Source organism: Panthera onca, chromosome C1 (assembly GCF_046562875.1).
Source record: "Panthera onca isolate mPanOnc1 chromosome C1, mPanOnc1 haplotype 2, whole genome shotgun sequence".
NCBI classification, from domain to species: Eukaryota; Metazoa; Chordata; class Mammalia; order Carnivora; family Felidae; genus Panthera; species Panthera onca.
In genome coordinates this window covers 72,907,622-72,921,962 of record NC_138346.1, presented here as the reverse complement: position 1 = coordinate 72,921,962, position 14,341 = coordinate 72,907,622, and the positions used below count along the sequence as shown (strand labels likewise).

The 14,341-nt window shown below is 37.0% G+C and overlaps 1 protein-coding gene and 1 long non-coding RNA gene across 8 annotated transcripts in view; one reads left to right on the top strand and one right to left on the bottom strand.

The window, feature by feature from the left end:
• The window catches only part of WDSUB1 (WD repeat, sterile alpha motif and U-box domain containing 1), a 51,314-nt gene extending 42,579 nt beyond the window's left edge, over window positions 1-8,735 (bottom strand). The window contains exons 1-4 of one of the 6 annotated variants that reach the window (XM_078451264.1): window positions 8,624-8,735; window positions 6,089-6,510; window positions 4,024-4,208; window positions 1,748-1,840 (exon numbers count right to left, since the gene is read on the bottom strand). In XM_078451264.1, the coding sequence (XP_078307390.1) occupies window positions 1,748-1,840; window positions 4,024-4,208; window positions 6,089-6,486 (676 nt within the window). In that variant the 5' untranslated portion in view covers window positions 6,487-6,510; window positions 8,624-8,735. Of the gene's footprint in view, window positions 1-1,747; window positions 1,841-4,023; window positions 4,209-6,088; window positions 6,511-8,116; window positions 8,221-8,623 lie in introns of those variants that run through there. The other 5 variants (XM_078451266.1, XM_078451263.1, XM_078451267.1 and 2 more) reach the window with 5 other exon arrangements.
• LOC144617163 (uncharacterized) lies at window positions 8,632-11,620 on the top strand. Of its 2 annotated transcripts, none has more exons than XR_013557295.2 (2): window positions 8,632-8,741; window positions 9,179-11,620. It is a non-coding gene; the product is annotated as an uncharacterized LOC144617163 (long non-coding RNA). The 2 variants fall into 2 exon arrangements; XR_013557296.2 differs by lacking the exon at window positions 8,632-8,741 and adding an exon at window positions 8,839-8,998.
• The last annotated feature ends 2,721 nt before the right edge of the window (window positions 11,621-14,341 follow it).

Sequence of the window (14,341 nt, the reverse complement as noted above, 5' to 3'; positions counted from 1 at the left end):
ATAATTCTAATATATAATACTCCTACAAAGTATGGGAACACTAAATCCTTTTCATACCTTCTATAATTACTGAAAAGGAATAGCACAACTATTTTAAAGGTAAACCCAGGGAATTCAATACATTTTAGTGACAAGCTATAAAAATTATTAGGAAGTTGACCTGAGATAAGTAAATAAGTGAAATCTATTAATTTTCTCAGACCCAATGAAAACTTTTTTGAAGTGTTAATGGCTCTTATAACAAGCATTTAATTAAACAAAAAGTCATTAGAGCAGGTAAAAGTTTCAACAAGTAGGAAAAAATATTTGCAGTTTGTTATTTAACTGAAGCTTATTAGGTAACAAATAATCAAATAAGAATATTTTTAGGCATCTGAAGCAAGATGGCCAAATGACCATATAATTTCAGAGTCCTCATTGAAATGATAGTGGAAGAATTAATAAAGATATAAAATCACATCAATGAAGAGAATAGAAAGAGAGGTATCAACAATCCAAAATTCAAACCAATTTTGAAAAGTCAGAAAGCAAATTAACTAATGAGGAGGAAAAAGTAACAGCCCAGAGTGCAAAAGGAGGGGCTATGTCCAAGAATACCCCAAAAGACTTAGGACTATCAAAAGCTAATGAAAAGGAAAGTCAGAATGACACAGACATCGACCTGAAAACAAAAAAGTTAGTGAAAAGCCTGTTTATGAAACAGTGTCTACCTTTAATTCCTCCCTGGTCCCACCCATAGCATACTGAACGAAAGCCTGATACTGCTTTCTGAGCAAAATATTTCTAGGGAAAATAACAGCTTTCTGGGGAGCTCCCTGGCAGCTCCAGGGCAATTCCCTAAGCCCCTAAATCCTCCTCAGTAAGGGCCAACAACCCACCCCTTTAATCGAAAGGGAAGCCAGCAACAACAAACCACTGTGTGCATAGACCCTCTAAATATCTTATTTTTGCCTAGTTATTAAATGTAAATGGAAAACAAGGATCACCAGACATTTGAAGAAGGTAACCATATGAAAGAGAAAGATCAGAGTAAACAAAAGGCCCAAGAGCAAACAAAGATAATCAGGAAACCGAAGGGAACAACAAAACAAAAAGCCTCTAATTAATACCCTGAGAGTTTTAAGATGATCTTGCTTTCATAAAATAAAAACAGTAAGAGAAAGAAACAGAAAATAATATGAGCTAATAGAAATTGAAAATATGATGGAATAAAAAATTCCATAGGGAATGAAATTAGGAGGTCCAACGTTCTATTGATGAGAGTTATTAAAAGAGAGGACATGGGGAAGAAATTATTAAAGAAATAACTTAAAGGAACACTTTTTCAAAACTGAATAATGTAAGTTTCTTGACTGAAGGGTCACCTGAAGGAATAGTGCAATACAGGGAGGAACGACCTCCCACACACTATCAAATAACAATCCCTACAGTGAATACATTTAAAATATAGTGGTATAACAATATTTACAGAAACTGTGAAAACCACCAAGAATTGCAAACAGATAAAGCGCAAAGCGGTTACCTCTGGTCAGCAGAAATGTGTGTGGTGATGGTGTTGAGGTCATCATCAGTGATGAGCATCCAATTTTTAAATCATGTATATGCAATTTCTCTGATTAAAATTTATTAAAGCATATTTTTATAATCACTTCTAGATATCCAGAATTCCTTAAGTAAAAAGAATCATTCATATAGAAATTCTATCTTGACTACAAATAATTTTAGAGAACTACTAATTAATACATACCTAAGATATGGGTAAAAGAAACAACCCAAATTTTGATCTGGCAATCCTGACCACATGATGCCAATCGAAAATACTGAAGACCTTGCTCTCCATCTAAAAACGTAAAATTTGTTAAAAATAAATACACAAGAATTGATCAAACATTTAAACCAAAAAATTTTCAACTTCCTATATCGAGATGTTAATTCTATTCATTTAAACCATATTCACAAGAGATATTAACTTTAACCAACATTTCATTCTATTGGTATAAGAATTTATTTTCAACAAGGTACTTCAGAAGATTAGGACTCTAACCCCTGAAGTTGCTTCAACAAAATACCTTTTTTTATTTACCTTCCATTAAGGTAACTCAAGGTTCCATGGGCCAATATTGAGCCACTAAGCCTAGAGAATTTTCCAGCCCAATTTTAGAGTCTATGAGCTAGCACTGATGGGAAAAATTAGGAAGAAAAGTTATGAGTGTTAAATGTTTAATTATTTCCAACTTAACTTTTTTTTAAAGAACACACCCATTTCTTTTTTTTTTTTATTTTTATTTTTTTTTAACATTTATTCATTTTTGAGAGATGGAGGGAGACAGAGTGTGAGTAGGGGAGGGACAGAATCCAAAGCAGGCTCCAGGCTCTGAGCAGTCAGCACAGAACCCGATGCAGGGCTCGAACTCACGAACCCTGAGATCATGACTGGAGCTGAAGTCGGATACCTAACTGACTGAGCCACCCAGGCACCCCAAGAACATACCAATTTCTTAAAAGCTTAGTCTAGAATTCACATGAAATAATGAGATTTTTTCCCCGCATTTGATTTAATCAAGACAAATGCTGGAATTATATGAATCCAAAATAACATTAACTCGGTCTATTTTATTTGGTGGAAATTATACAAATTAGGGAAAGTAATCAGTAAATTTGGTGTCATAAAAAATCCATTAGTTTTTAATATTTAGTGAGATAATTTCAGTGTATAATTACATACACACTAGGTAAGCTCCTAAATACCTGTTGGTAATGTAAATATTGAAATCAACTCAATTTTACATAAGTTCCACCCAACATCATCACACATGTAGCTTCATCAAAGGAAGTTTGGGCACGGATATGTATTAAGATACAATTAAATGGGTAAGCACAGGGGAGGTTCATCTGAAGTGATTTTTACCTGAAATCTAAAGGATATCTAAGAGTAACCAGGTGAAGGGTTCACATGTAAAACAATTGGAAAAATCTTACAAACATTCAAGGAATGAAAGGAGGCCAGTGTGGCAAGAGAATGCATGAGGCCAAGTGTGCTTTAAGAGGCAGGGAAACAGAGTGTGTCAGGCTTTATGTTTTGGATTTGGCATTTTCTCTTACCTTAAACTTATTTTAACCATTCACTGATAGGTTTGAAATAGGGAAGTGCCAAAATGATCCCACCCACCTCCTGGCCCTGGGCTGTGCAATAAAGGTAGTCACTAGCCACATGTGGCTACTGAATGCCTAAAATGTGGCTAGTATAAATTGAAATGTGACATAATACACACACCAGATTTCAAAAGCCTAGCACCAAAAAGTAGTAAAATATCTTATTGTTACTATCGATTACTGAAATATTTAATATATATTGAATACAATTAAAATATATCATTAAAATTAATGTCACCAACTACTAAAAAATTTTAAATTTACAAACGTAGCTCCCGTTATACTGCTAATAGGACAGCACTGGTGGTGTAACAAGACTGGAAGCAACAAAGGCAGAACTCCCATCCTAACACAGGGAATGAAACAGAAGAAGAAAGCTTCCCAACTCACTGCTATCTATTTAAAACCAAGAGTCTATCTATATTCAGGAGTCTGTACTTCTTCTAAAAGCTAATTGTGTTGTCAAACATGTCATAAATTTAGCTTTTGCTTCAAAGATTAAATTAGTAAACTTTTGAAAATTTAGCTTCTGTTTCCAATTTTTTTTTTAACTTCACATTTCTCTTTGAATATTAACATACTGTATTTTAAAATAGGGTCAAGTCCTCTAAATTACCATATCCAAGGAATCCAGATGTACTGTACAAAGCTGAGTCATCCCCAACATATATTCAAGAACCTGATTTTCCCCTATCATGTTCTTTGTGATTTCATTTTGATCAAGAGAAAGGAGAATGATTTCCTTAAAAGGAATGAATTAAAGAGGCTTCTCATTTTACTAAAGGTGAAATGAAAATGAATAAAGAACCAGAAGTCATATACAAATTACAAATAGGAACCACTAGTGCTTAAAAGAGTAAAATAACTAACCAGAAACTGGCTGTGAAGAAAAATCACAGCAGGTAATTCCAAGATCATGTGCTTTTTCACTATGCAAACACCTCATTTTATCATCCCACACTGTTAAATCTCCACACGAGGAGCCAGTGACAAAGAGGTTTCCATCAGGAGAAAATGCACAGGCCACCAAGGAGCCATCCTTAACACTACCGCACCTGAAATAAAAGCAAAAAAATAAATAAATAAAAAGAAGAAGAAGGGGAAGGTTTTCACTTCAGAGTATCTTTTACCTTATATTGCAATTTCTAACAACAGCTTGATATAGTAAAAACAGGAAAAATGGCTATCTGAGAACTAGAAAGGGCAGATGTCTATATAAATAAAAAATCATACACTTAAAAAAAAGAGGCTCTAAATGTTATCTTAACTAACATATTCAAGCCTAAGCTATACAGATCTAAACCAAAGTCCATGTATCTTCGTATTTTTCCAAATGGCAGGTCTGTATGAACAGGTTAAAATCTACAAAACTTAAAAAAAGCTCTGACAACCACCACTATCAACCATGGCCACATAATTCTTAAAAACCTATTCTTATTGAAAAACATGTTATTAGGGTCAAAAGTACTTTCAACTTTAGTATTAAAAGAAGCAACAGTGAAATCTTTTATTTTCAAGTATGAATTCTTTATGAAAAGAAAATTATCTTGGGAAGAAAAAGAAGCACTGTGCTGACAATATTATTTTCTCAATTAGGAAAAAAACTGGTAAAAGCCCAACAATTAGTGCAGTGTCCCATTCAGCACTTAAATCTGTAGTGTATCATTTTACAACATACATTAGGGTCGTAATGCCAGAGGGCCAGAAGTCGTCATCTGATAAGTGAAAAGGAAAATTCCTTAGTTGACCTCTATATTTCACGCATGTAAAAAAGATGTCTGTATGGAAACCAATTTGACAATAAATTTCATATATTGAAAAAATAAATAAAAAAATAAAAAATAAAAAAAGATGTCATTCCTCCTGCGCATTCTCTTTAAACTATTCATTAAACACTGTTTAAAACACATGACCTTGTTCAGTCAAAAGACCTAAATCTAATGAGCAACAGTTGTTTACCAGCTGGCATGTGCTCTGAATGATGCTGGGGGGCAGGGAGGAGAAAGTATACTGGGCTATTTTACTTGGTAATATTGAAAAGTTTATGGGTGGCTCAGTCGGGTAAACATCTGTGTGACTTGATTTTGGCTCTGTGCTGACAGCATGGAGTCTGCTTGGCATTCTGTCTGTCTGTCTCTCTCTCTGCTCCTCCCTAGCTAGTGCATGCAAGCTCTCTCCCTCTCTCTGTCAAAATAAATGTTTTTAAAAAAGAAAGAAAAAAATACTCAAAGGGTAAACTTTTTGTTATCTGTATTTCACCACAATGTACATAAAAATACATAGCTTTCATGTTGGCAAGTTGCAACAGAACATTACCAGTGTAACATAATTGATGTATTTTTATCTAAAAGGAGTTTTCAGTTGTTTTTCGTTTGCTTGTTTTTTAAATGTAACACAACACTACACTAATCACAAGGTTCTTTTATCTGGGGTTGGGGTTGATTATTCACCCAGCAAGAATCCTAGTCAGGAAAATAGCTGTCTCTTTAGGTGAGACTTACCTACCATTGGTCTATTATTGAGAACACCTGGGTCATGAGTGACAAAAATAAAGCCTAAAATTACTGAACCTTATTCAAAAGACCATTTTCTTCGTCTAGCTCTTAAAGTCAAAATCCATAAAAGTCTAACAGATTAATCCTTATTTTACAAGAGAAAGATTGGAAATATAAAACTCTCAGAGCCAAGCAGATCTATAAGAACCACTTAAACATCTGTTTTTATGTCCTTCAGAAATCAAGTCAAAATGTTATTCCTTGTGGTGTCTGAAAATTATCTGCTTCTTCAAGTCATCAAAATATTCTGCTTTCTATTTTTATTTTTTTGGTAGACTTGTTAATAGGATTTAAATATTCATACCTATACAACTTGTACGACTGAGCATTGTAATATTTTAATTTAAATATTAAAGCAGAAAGGATTTAAACGTTCATACCTATATAACTTGTATGACTGAGTATTCCACAAAACAACCGTTCCATCAGCTGCCCCTGACACCAAACAAGTGGAGTCTGGGGAAAACTGGCAAACCCTCACGGGGCTACCACTGGGCTGTTCCATCACTGCCAAAGGCTCTCCATTTTGAGTATTCCATAGGACAGTGGTACCATCTGTTGAACAGGAAGCCAAAATGTGTCCTGAAGGGGAGAAACAGCAGCAGTGGACAGCATAGGTGTGAAGCTTCAATGGTGAGTGGGGCAGTTCAGTAAAGTCACTGAGGGAGTACAGGCGAATTGTTTTGTCCAAAGAGCAAGTGGCCAAGAGGGAAGAGGAGAATGCACAGCAGTTGACATCATCACCATGATCAGCTAATGTGTGGATTAGTTTCACCATGTTTCTTATTGGAAGTAAAATGTCCTGCAATTTTTAAATAAAGATTACTTCATCGTCGGAATCAAATAAATACAACTCAAGTCCACATAAAAGAGTCAAAATCAATTCAAGAGTTTTCTCAGAGATGGCTCCTACATTCATATTTTTACAGGACAAACTATTATACTTGAGATAAAAATAATTGGGAGAGAAAATGCCAATAAGACTATAAACTCTAATGATGATCACAGTCACAACCGGCACACCAATAAAGTTCCATAACTCTTGAAAAAGAACCTTGTTGTGTAACTTCAAACTGATTTGATACTGAACATCCAAAACCTTGAGTATGTATTTCACCTCTGAAGCCTTTCCCTTAACTAATTACTTCTCAAAGATGCCTCATTCCAGATTGGCTACTCTCAACTCAAAAAGATTTTCCATTCTTAAGAAACTGTTTCGGCTGCTCCTTGCAGAGGATGGGAGGCAAGGCTAAAGCTCTATCTTTAAGATGCATTAACTGCACAGTTCACTCATAAAAACTAACAAACGGTTTCATTCAAAATTTCACTGGCAGTGTTGAAAGCTCTCGTGGTCCACCATCTTGCTTAATAAAGAATAAAATGATATCGAACACTTGAGGTGAAGAAACAATTTAATAAGTCAAGGAAACCAAGAGAAGGAAACCAAAGAGAAAGAGTGGTAATAAGGACTTAGCCAGACTGCGCTTAAGAACAAATTTACAAATTTAGAATGAAATCCAAGCCCTTTGTCACTGCTTATAAAATGTTATATGATCTGGCTCTTGCCTGCTTCTCAGATCTCAAGTCCTGCCACTCCTCCTTGCCCTCATTTCCTTCCAGCCTCCCTGATCAAATGGATTTGGTCCCAGCTCTTCATAAAGTTGTTTTTCCATGTTGAAATTCTCTTCCCTTTGCTTTTGGGATCTTATTTCTCAATGTAAATTCCAAGGGAGTAGAGATCTTGTCCATCTTGCTCATTTCTATATTCATAGCACACAAAACAGTGTCAGGCACCTAACATGCTCAAATAAATATTTATTGCATATTTTTTTCCCAAATCCATTTGAGTTTTACCTTTAAGTATCATATATGAACACAATATAAAGTTATTAGAAATTTTAAAATAAATCTACCAATAGTAAAAAAAAAAAATCCAGCAGGGGAAAAAATAATGCAAAATGAAACAATAATCGGCGCTGAAATACTCTTAGATTGTAATTCATGATCCCTTGTTAAAATGTTACTTACAGAATTCTTTACAAACATATGGAGCATAGCTTTACCAATATTTATCATAGCCCAAACTTCAGCCTCTTTTTTCCAAACATAAACTTCAATAAAGTCTTTAAAAAAAAACAAAAAAACAAAAAACAACAAAAAAAAAAGCAAACCACATTATGTCCTGATAGATTGTCACCTGTACTAGCGCACTGAAAACAAGCAAGATCAGGCGGTGATTTCTGGGAGAACTCCCAAATCCCAACTGTGCAGGTACACATAGGTAATCTTGCAAATAAACTTTGGCTTCCACACCCTTGTGGCACTCAGCTCCCTTTGCAGTTCCAGACCAAATAGCGACATTACCACTTGAAAGAACAGCCTGTTTGGAAAAGCTCTCTCAAGACTACCGCTTCCTGCCTCCGGGTGTGGGCGTCTCCACTCAGGGCTCAGCTGTCACTCCAGAGGTTCCATCCCCGAGCCGGCCGGTGAACTCGCCAATGTCAACACACGCATCCCTATCTAATCCAAAGCAAACCGGGGATTTGCCCTAAATCTCCCCAAATAAAGCCCGCGATTTACTCCCCCTGCACGTAGGGACCAAGAGTGTGCCCTAATCTGAGAGCCTGCCAGGCCTTAGCGGACTGAGCCACCCAGGAAGGAGGGCTGCCGGCTGACCGGCGGGGAGTCAGGCCTTCCGGGGCGCAAGGCGGCTTTTGACTCGGCCCAGCTGCGGCTTCCACGCAACGCCCGCAGGCCCCGCCCGGCTCCCGGCCCGGGTCGCACGGCCGCGCCCTGCTCCGGTCCAGGTGCTGGCTGGCCCCTGTCGCGCGTTAGGAACCAGATTCTGAGGACCAGAGGTTCAGACACCCCGAGTAGGGAGGCTTCGCCGGCTGACCCCAGCAATGCTCCCCCACCTGCCTCTGTCGCTGCTAAACCTGTCCACGGATGCGGCCACTTCCACCTGGAAGACCCAGGACCTGCGGAATCCGCCCTCAGGTGCCCTCGGAGCGGCGCGGACCACGTGACATGCAGGTGAGGCGGGCGGGGCTGGCAAACGCGGAAATCCAAAGAGAATGGAAACGGGCCCCGCCCCCCGGGCCCGCCCCTCACCGCGGCGCATGCGTGCATTCCCTCCCTTCGCTGCGGACGTCCCTTACTTCTGGCGCCAGTTCCAGATGAGTTCAGTTTGGGGAATATCCTTTATTTGCAGGGTTTTTTTTTTTTTTTTTTCCCAGTTGAGGAAACTGAAGTCCCAAGGCCTAACGAGTGCCTGAAATATGGTTTTAAAGGTGGGATTGTATCAACTGTCTGGTTATTGCAGTTCGGGGTTTTTGAAGCTTCTTCCTTTCTCATTTCTCGTGTGTATTGTCTGTTCTCTTCTGACCTCCGTGATTCTCTTTTCTGTTTAGGCTAGCTCGGCTCTCAGCGGTCCATGACTTGGTGTTTTCTGTCATCGTCTTCGTGCTCAGGTTTCCTACATCTCTTCAGGGCAGCCTGCGGTTCCTGCGATTCCTGCTGTTCCTGCTGTTCACTGGACAGGCCCCTGTGGATATCCTGGTATCACCTTGAAGCCGATGTTCATTCCTCCGACCTTTTTGAGTGTGTCTCCTGGGCTCACGAATGAACCGTGGTTTCGCGTGTAATTGACTACAAAGTCGTCCTGCCAATCACTTTTGAGATTAAAAAGTTGTGCAGAAAAACGTTCCTAAGCATGCTAACGCTTGTTAACCAAGTGCAAGTACAGGATAAGTACGTGACATTATAGGGCTCCCAGATGCAAAATCAAAGATACAGACAACTTTTATTTTTAAATTTTCTTTGTAAAGATTTTAAAACTAATATTTAAGGAATATAGTGAACTGTTGAAACTTTGAAAGCTGCTAATGATTTTGCTAGTTATTAGTAAGTATATATTGGCAAATTAGCAACCTTTAAGAAAAAAAGTCAATATAGTTTAGTCAAATAAATATAATTTTGCTATGTAACTTAATTGTAGTAACATCAATCAAAACACATAATTTCATGCCAGTGACACTGTGGGCACATTGTAAATAAACTACTACAATCCTAGAACTTAGATCAGTTTCAAACTAAGCAGCATATACAGGACACCTTCTTGTTTCAAAATACATGCTGCCTTTTGTAATGGTACTTATCCAGTCCTATATCAGCTTACACTGGCTATTGCTATTGCTATAATACAGAGACTATCCTCCTTAAAAGGAAGATTAGTTACATATTGAATAGAGTTATGAGGCTGTTAGAACCTAACTGAAGCTTCTCTTCTGGTAAATCATTGAAGTAATACTACAAAACATAGCTTTTAAGAGAAGTCTTTTGTTTTCTGTTGATCAGACTTTTTTGTTTTGTTTTTAAATTAAAAGCATATCCATGGGAATGCAAGCTGGTGCAGCCACTCTGGAGAACAGTATGGAGGTTCCTCAAAAAACTAAAAATAGAAGTACCCTAGACCCAGCAGTTGCACTACTAGGCATTTATCCACCCATGTTTATAGCAGTACTATCAACAATAGCCAAAGTATGGAAAGAGCCCAAATGTCCATCGATGGATGACTGGATAAAGAAGATGTGGTGTATATATATACAATGGAGTATTACTCGGCAATCAAAAAGAATGAAATCTTGCCATTTGCAACTACGTGGATGGAACTAGAGGGTATTATGCTAAGTGAAATTAGTCAGAGAAAGACAAATCATATGACTTCACTCATATGAGGACTTTAAGAGACAAAACAGATAAACATAAGGGAAGGGAAACAAAAATAATATAAAAACAGGGAGGAGGACAAAACAGAAGAGATTCTTAAATATGGAGAACAAACTGAGGGTTACTGGAGGCGTGGGAGGGGGGATGGGCTAAATGGGTAAGGGGCACTAAGGAATCTACTCCTGAAATCGTTGTTGCACTATATGCTAATAATTTGGATGTAAATTTTAAAAAATAAAATTAAAAAATAAAAATAAAAGCATACCTAGTTTGCAGTTATGTGAGGGAGGTATTCTATAATACAGTCTACTTTAAGAATTGTTTTATAAAATCAGCCATCAGGAGATAGCTTTTATTTTTAATCCATGCAACTTTAGAGTTTAATGAGGGAACATTATAAAAAGAAAATGAGGAAACCAAAGTCATATATTTGACCTAGCACCTAAGATGCTCATTTTATTTTTTAAAAAATTCTTTTAACGTTTATTTATTTTTGAGACAGAGAGAGAGAGAGAGAGAGAGAGAGCGAGAGTATGAACAGGGGAGGGTCAGAGAAAGAGGGAGACACAGAATCTGAAACAGGCTCCAGGCTCTGAGCTGTCAGCACAGAGCCCGATGCAGGGCTCGAACTCACGGACCGTGAGATCATGACCTGAGCGAAGTCGGACGCTTAACCGACTGAGCCACCGAGTCCCCCCTAAAATGCTCATTTTAAAGATGAAATTGAGATCACTGGAAATTATTTGTAATGAGAAAGACAAACAGAAAAGGGGCAATCAAAATTCATGATTTTGAGATGCTCCTGTGATTTTTTAAATAAGGGGTGCATCATGACTGAGATTTTGGACACCTAATTACATGCCAAAGTATTGCCAAAACAGTATGTTTCTAAAAACAACTTTGTGACTGTATGAATAATAGAGCTCTTTGTAGGAAACAAAGGAAATATAAATAAGAAAAATAGCTAATAATTGCATCACTCAAAGATTACCCACTCAAAGGGTATTCTAAGTGAAAGAAGTCAGAGAGGGAAAGACATATACCATATGATTTCACTTATATGTGAAATCCAAGAAACAAAAGAGAAACCAATTCACAGGTACAGAAAACAAGCTGGTGGTTGCCAGAGAGTGGGGGAAGGTGGGAGATGGGCAAAATAGAGGAAGGGGATTAAAAGATACAACTTCTAGGGGCGCCTGGGTGGCGCAGTCGGTTAAGCGTCCGACTTCAGCCAGGTCACGATCTCGCGGTCCGTGAGTTCGAGCCCCGCGTCAGGCTCTGGGCTGATGGCTCGGAGCCTGGAGCCTGTTCCGATTCTGGGTCTCCCTCTCTCTCTGCCCCTCCCCCGTTCATGCTCTGTCTCTCTCTGTCCCAAAAATAAATAAAAAACGTTGAAAAAAAAATAAAATGAAATAGCTTTAAAAAAAAAAAAAAAAAAGATACAACTTCTAGTTATAAAATAAGACACAGGGATACAATGTAAAGCATCGGGAATATAGGTAAAAATGTGACAGCTTTGTATGGTGATAGATGGTAGCTAGATTTATGGTGATCACTTCATGATGTATAAAAACGTTGAATCACTGTTGTACACCTGAAACTAATATGTTGTGTGTCAACAACACTTCAAAAAAAGAAAAGAAAAAGCCCAGAGATAATATTTCCTTTCAGTCTTTCATTCATATAAATATCAATAATTTTACAAAGTCCTGCAAACTTCCTTTTTAAACTTAAACTTATATCCTGAGTATTTTCTATGCCTAAAATTTCTCCAGTAGCTTATTATTCTGTATAATAGTTCACATTTCCAGCAACAATTTATTTAACATTTTCCCTGTTTCAGTATTTTTGTGATTATAAACAGTACTGGATTAGACGGCTTTGTACATAAATCTTTATCCACATTCATGGACATTTACTAAGGAAATTGTTAAATAGAAATAGAATTCCTGGGCATAACGGTGTAAAAATTCCTAATAGATACTGCCATATTGCTTTTCGGGGGGGCTGTATGGTTTGCACTTTAGGCAACATGTGGTTGTGTCTGTTTCTCCACACTCTTGACAGACTTGAGTAATATTTAATCTTCACTAATTTGATGAGCAAATTGGTTATAATATTCTGTAAGTAAAATATGTAAAACAACCCCCTGCCTACACATGACAGTAGTGCAGCACAGAGACCTTGAGGCCAATATGGTTAGCTGCAGGGAAAGGCAAGTTCAGAGAGGGAAGCCTTGCTGTAGTTGTTCTCTAGTCTATGAGTTTGCACTTTTGTGAGATATTAAAGTATCTTGCCAATAGCCTAGAGAAACATTGTAAGAATTCGTAGAGATCATTGATCACATAAGTGACTGGTTATTTTCTCTCACAGAACAGATAGAGTCTCAAAATAGTTGGAACTTCAACTTAGAATCTTAAAGATTCAAATTTTATGCATTTTTCTTTACTTATGTAACTGTGAGCAATAATCCTATTTTATCTTTATTTTCTAGTTGTTCCTTGTAATAATGCTACTTAAGGAATATAGAAGAACTTTTAAAATGATATAAAGAAAAACTAACTTTGCAATTAGTTAGCAATACATGCTCTCGAAATACAATTGCAATGGCAATGGAATGGTTGTGAATCAGTTAGTGAGTACAAAAATATATGGTTGAGGGTAGCCAAGAGCTCAAAGGAGGGAGACATGCTAGGAGCTGGAGTGATTAGAACAGGTGGGCATAGGAGTGGGTCCTAAATTAGCTTGAAGTTTGGACCAGCTGAGAGATGAGCTTGGGAAATTACCCAGTTCCACAGTAACTACTCAGGAATGTATTAGGGTTGTTTCACTTTGCCCTTTCCTCTTCTTTAGTACAAGAAGTATTTTTCTTGTTTATGGATTTTTAAATTCTAAGTACCATAATTTAATTAAAAACTGTTCTTATTTCTCCTGTGTCATTTTCTCAGTTCTTTATTTTCTAATGTCTTTTTATTAATGCTCTTTAAGAGAATTCAAGATGTTAAAAATGCATTTTTGAAAAAAACACCACATTTTTGGTTTCAGATTCATGTTTTTTTATTACATAAGAAGAAAATGTGATGGACACGATGACCCTTATGGACAGTACTCCTCTGGAAAATTCTCCAGAAGTCCCCCAGTAGACTTTCTCTCATCTGCCCAGAATTGTGTCACTTGCCCATTTGTGAAGCACTTTCAAGAGGTGTGTACTTGCCACTTTGGTGTACTAATTAAGATTTACATTCCTGGGGCTGATAAAGGGCCCACTTTCCCCTGAAGCACATGACCAACCAATATCTACAAGAGTGGATGCTGGAAGGAAATAAGGAGACAGCTAATGAATACAGTTAAAGTGTCTTCCACATGGAAAATATCTATACAATAGAAATGTATTTAACTTAAGAGAATAGATGTGAAAGTCACATCTCAATTATGTTATGCCTCGATCTTTAATCCTGAAATGGTATTACTCAGTATATTCTCATTGTATTTACCACCTAAATCTACCATACTTGGTTGTGTCTTTTTAAATGTGAAAATGAAAATAATGCACATTTGTTGCAAAGATAATTATGATATACGGATAAGGAAGATGACAGAGATGTTAGTCTTCTTAGATTCTACCAACCAGAGAAGAAACCACTGTGAACATTTTTATACATCCCTTCAGAATTTTCCCCACACTAAGTGCATTAAATATATTTTAACAGAATTACTATACATTCTATAGTATAATCACCTTTTACATTTACCAATATTGATATAGATCTATGTGATAGTTTTTAATAGCTGAATAGAACCTATTTTTAAAAAGTCACTTCTATATTCAAAAGAATTGAGCTTTGCTACAATGAAAATATTCAGAAAAGCGTATCACAAATGCTGAAAGCAATATTAAAAAAGAA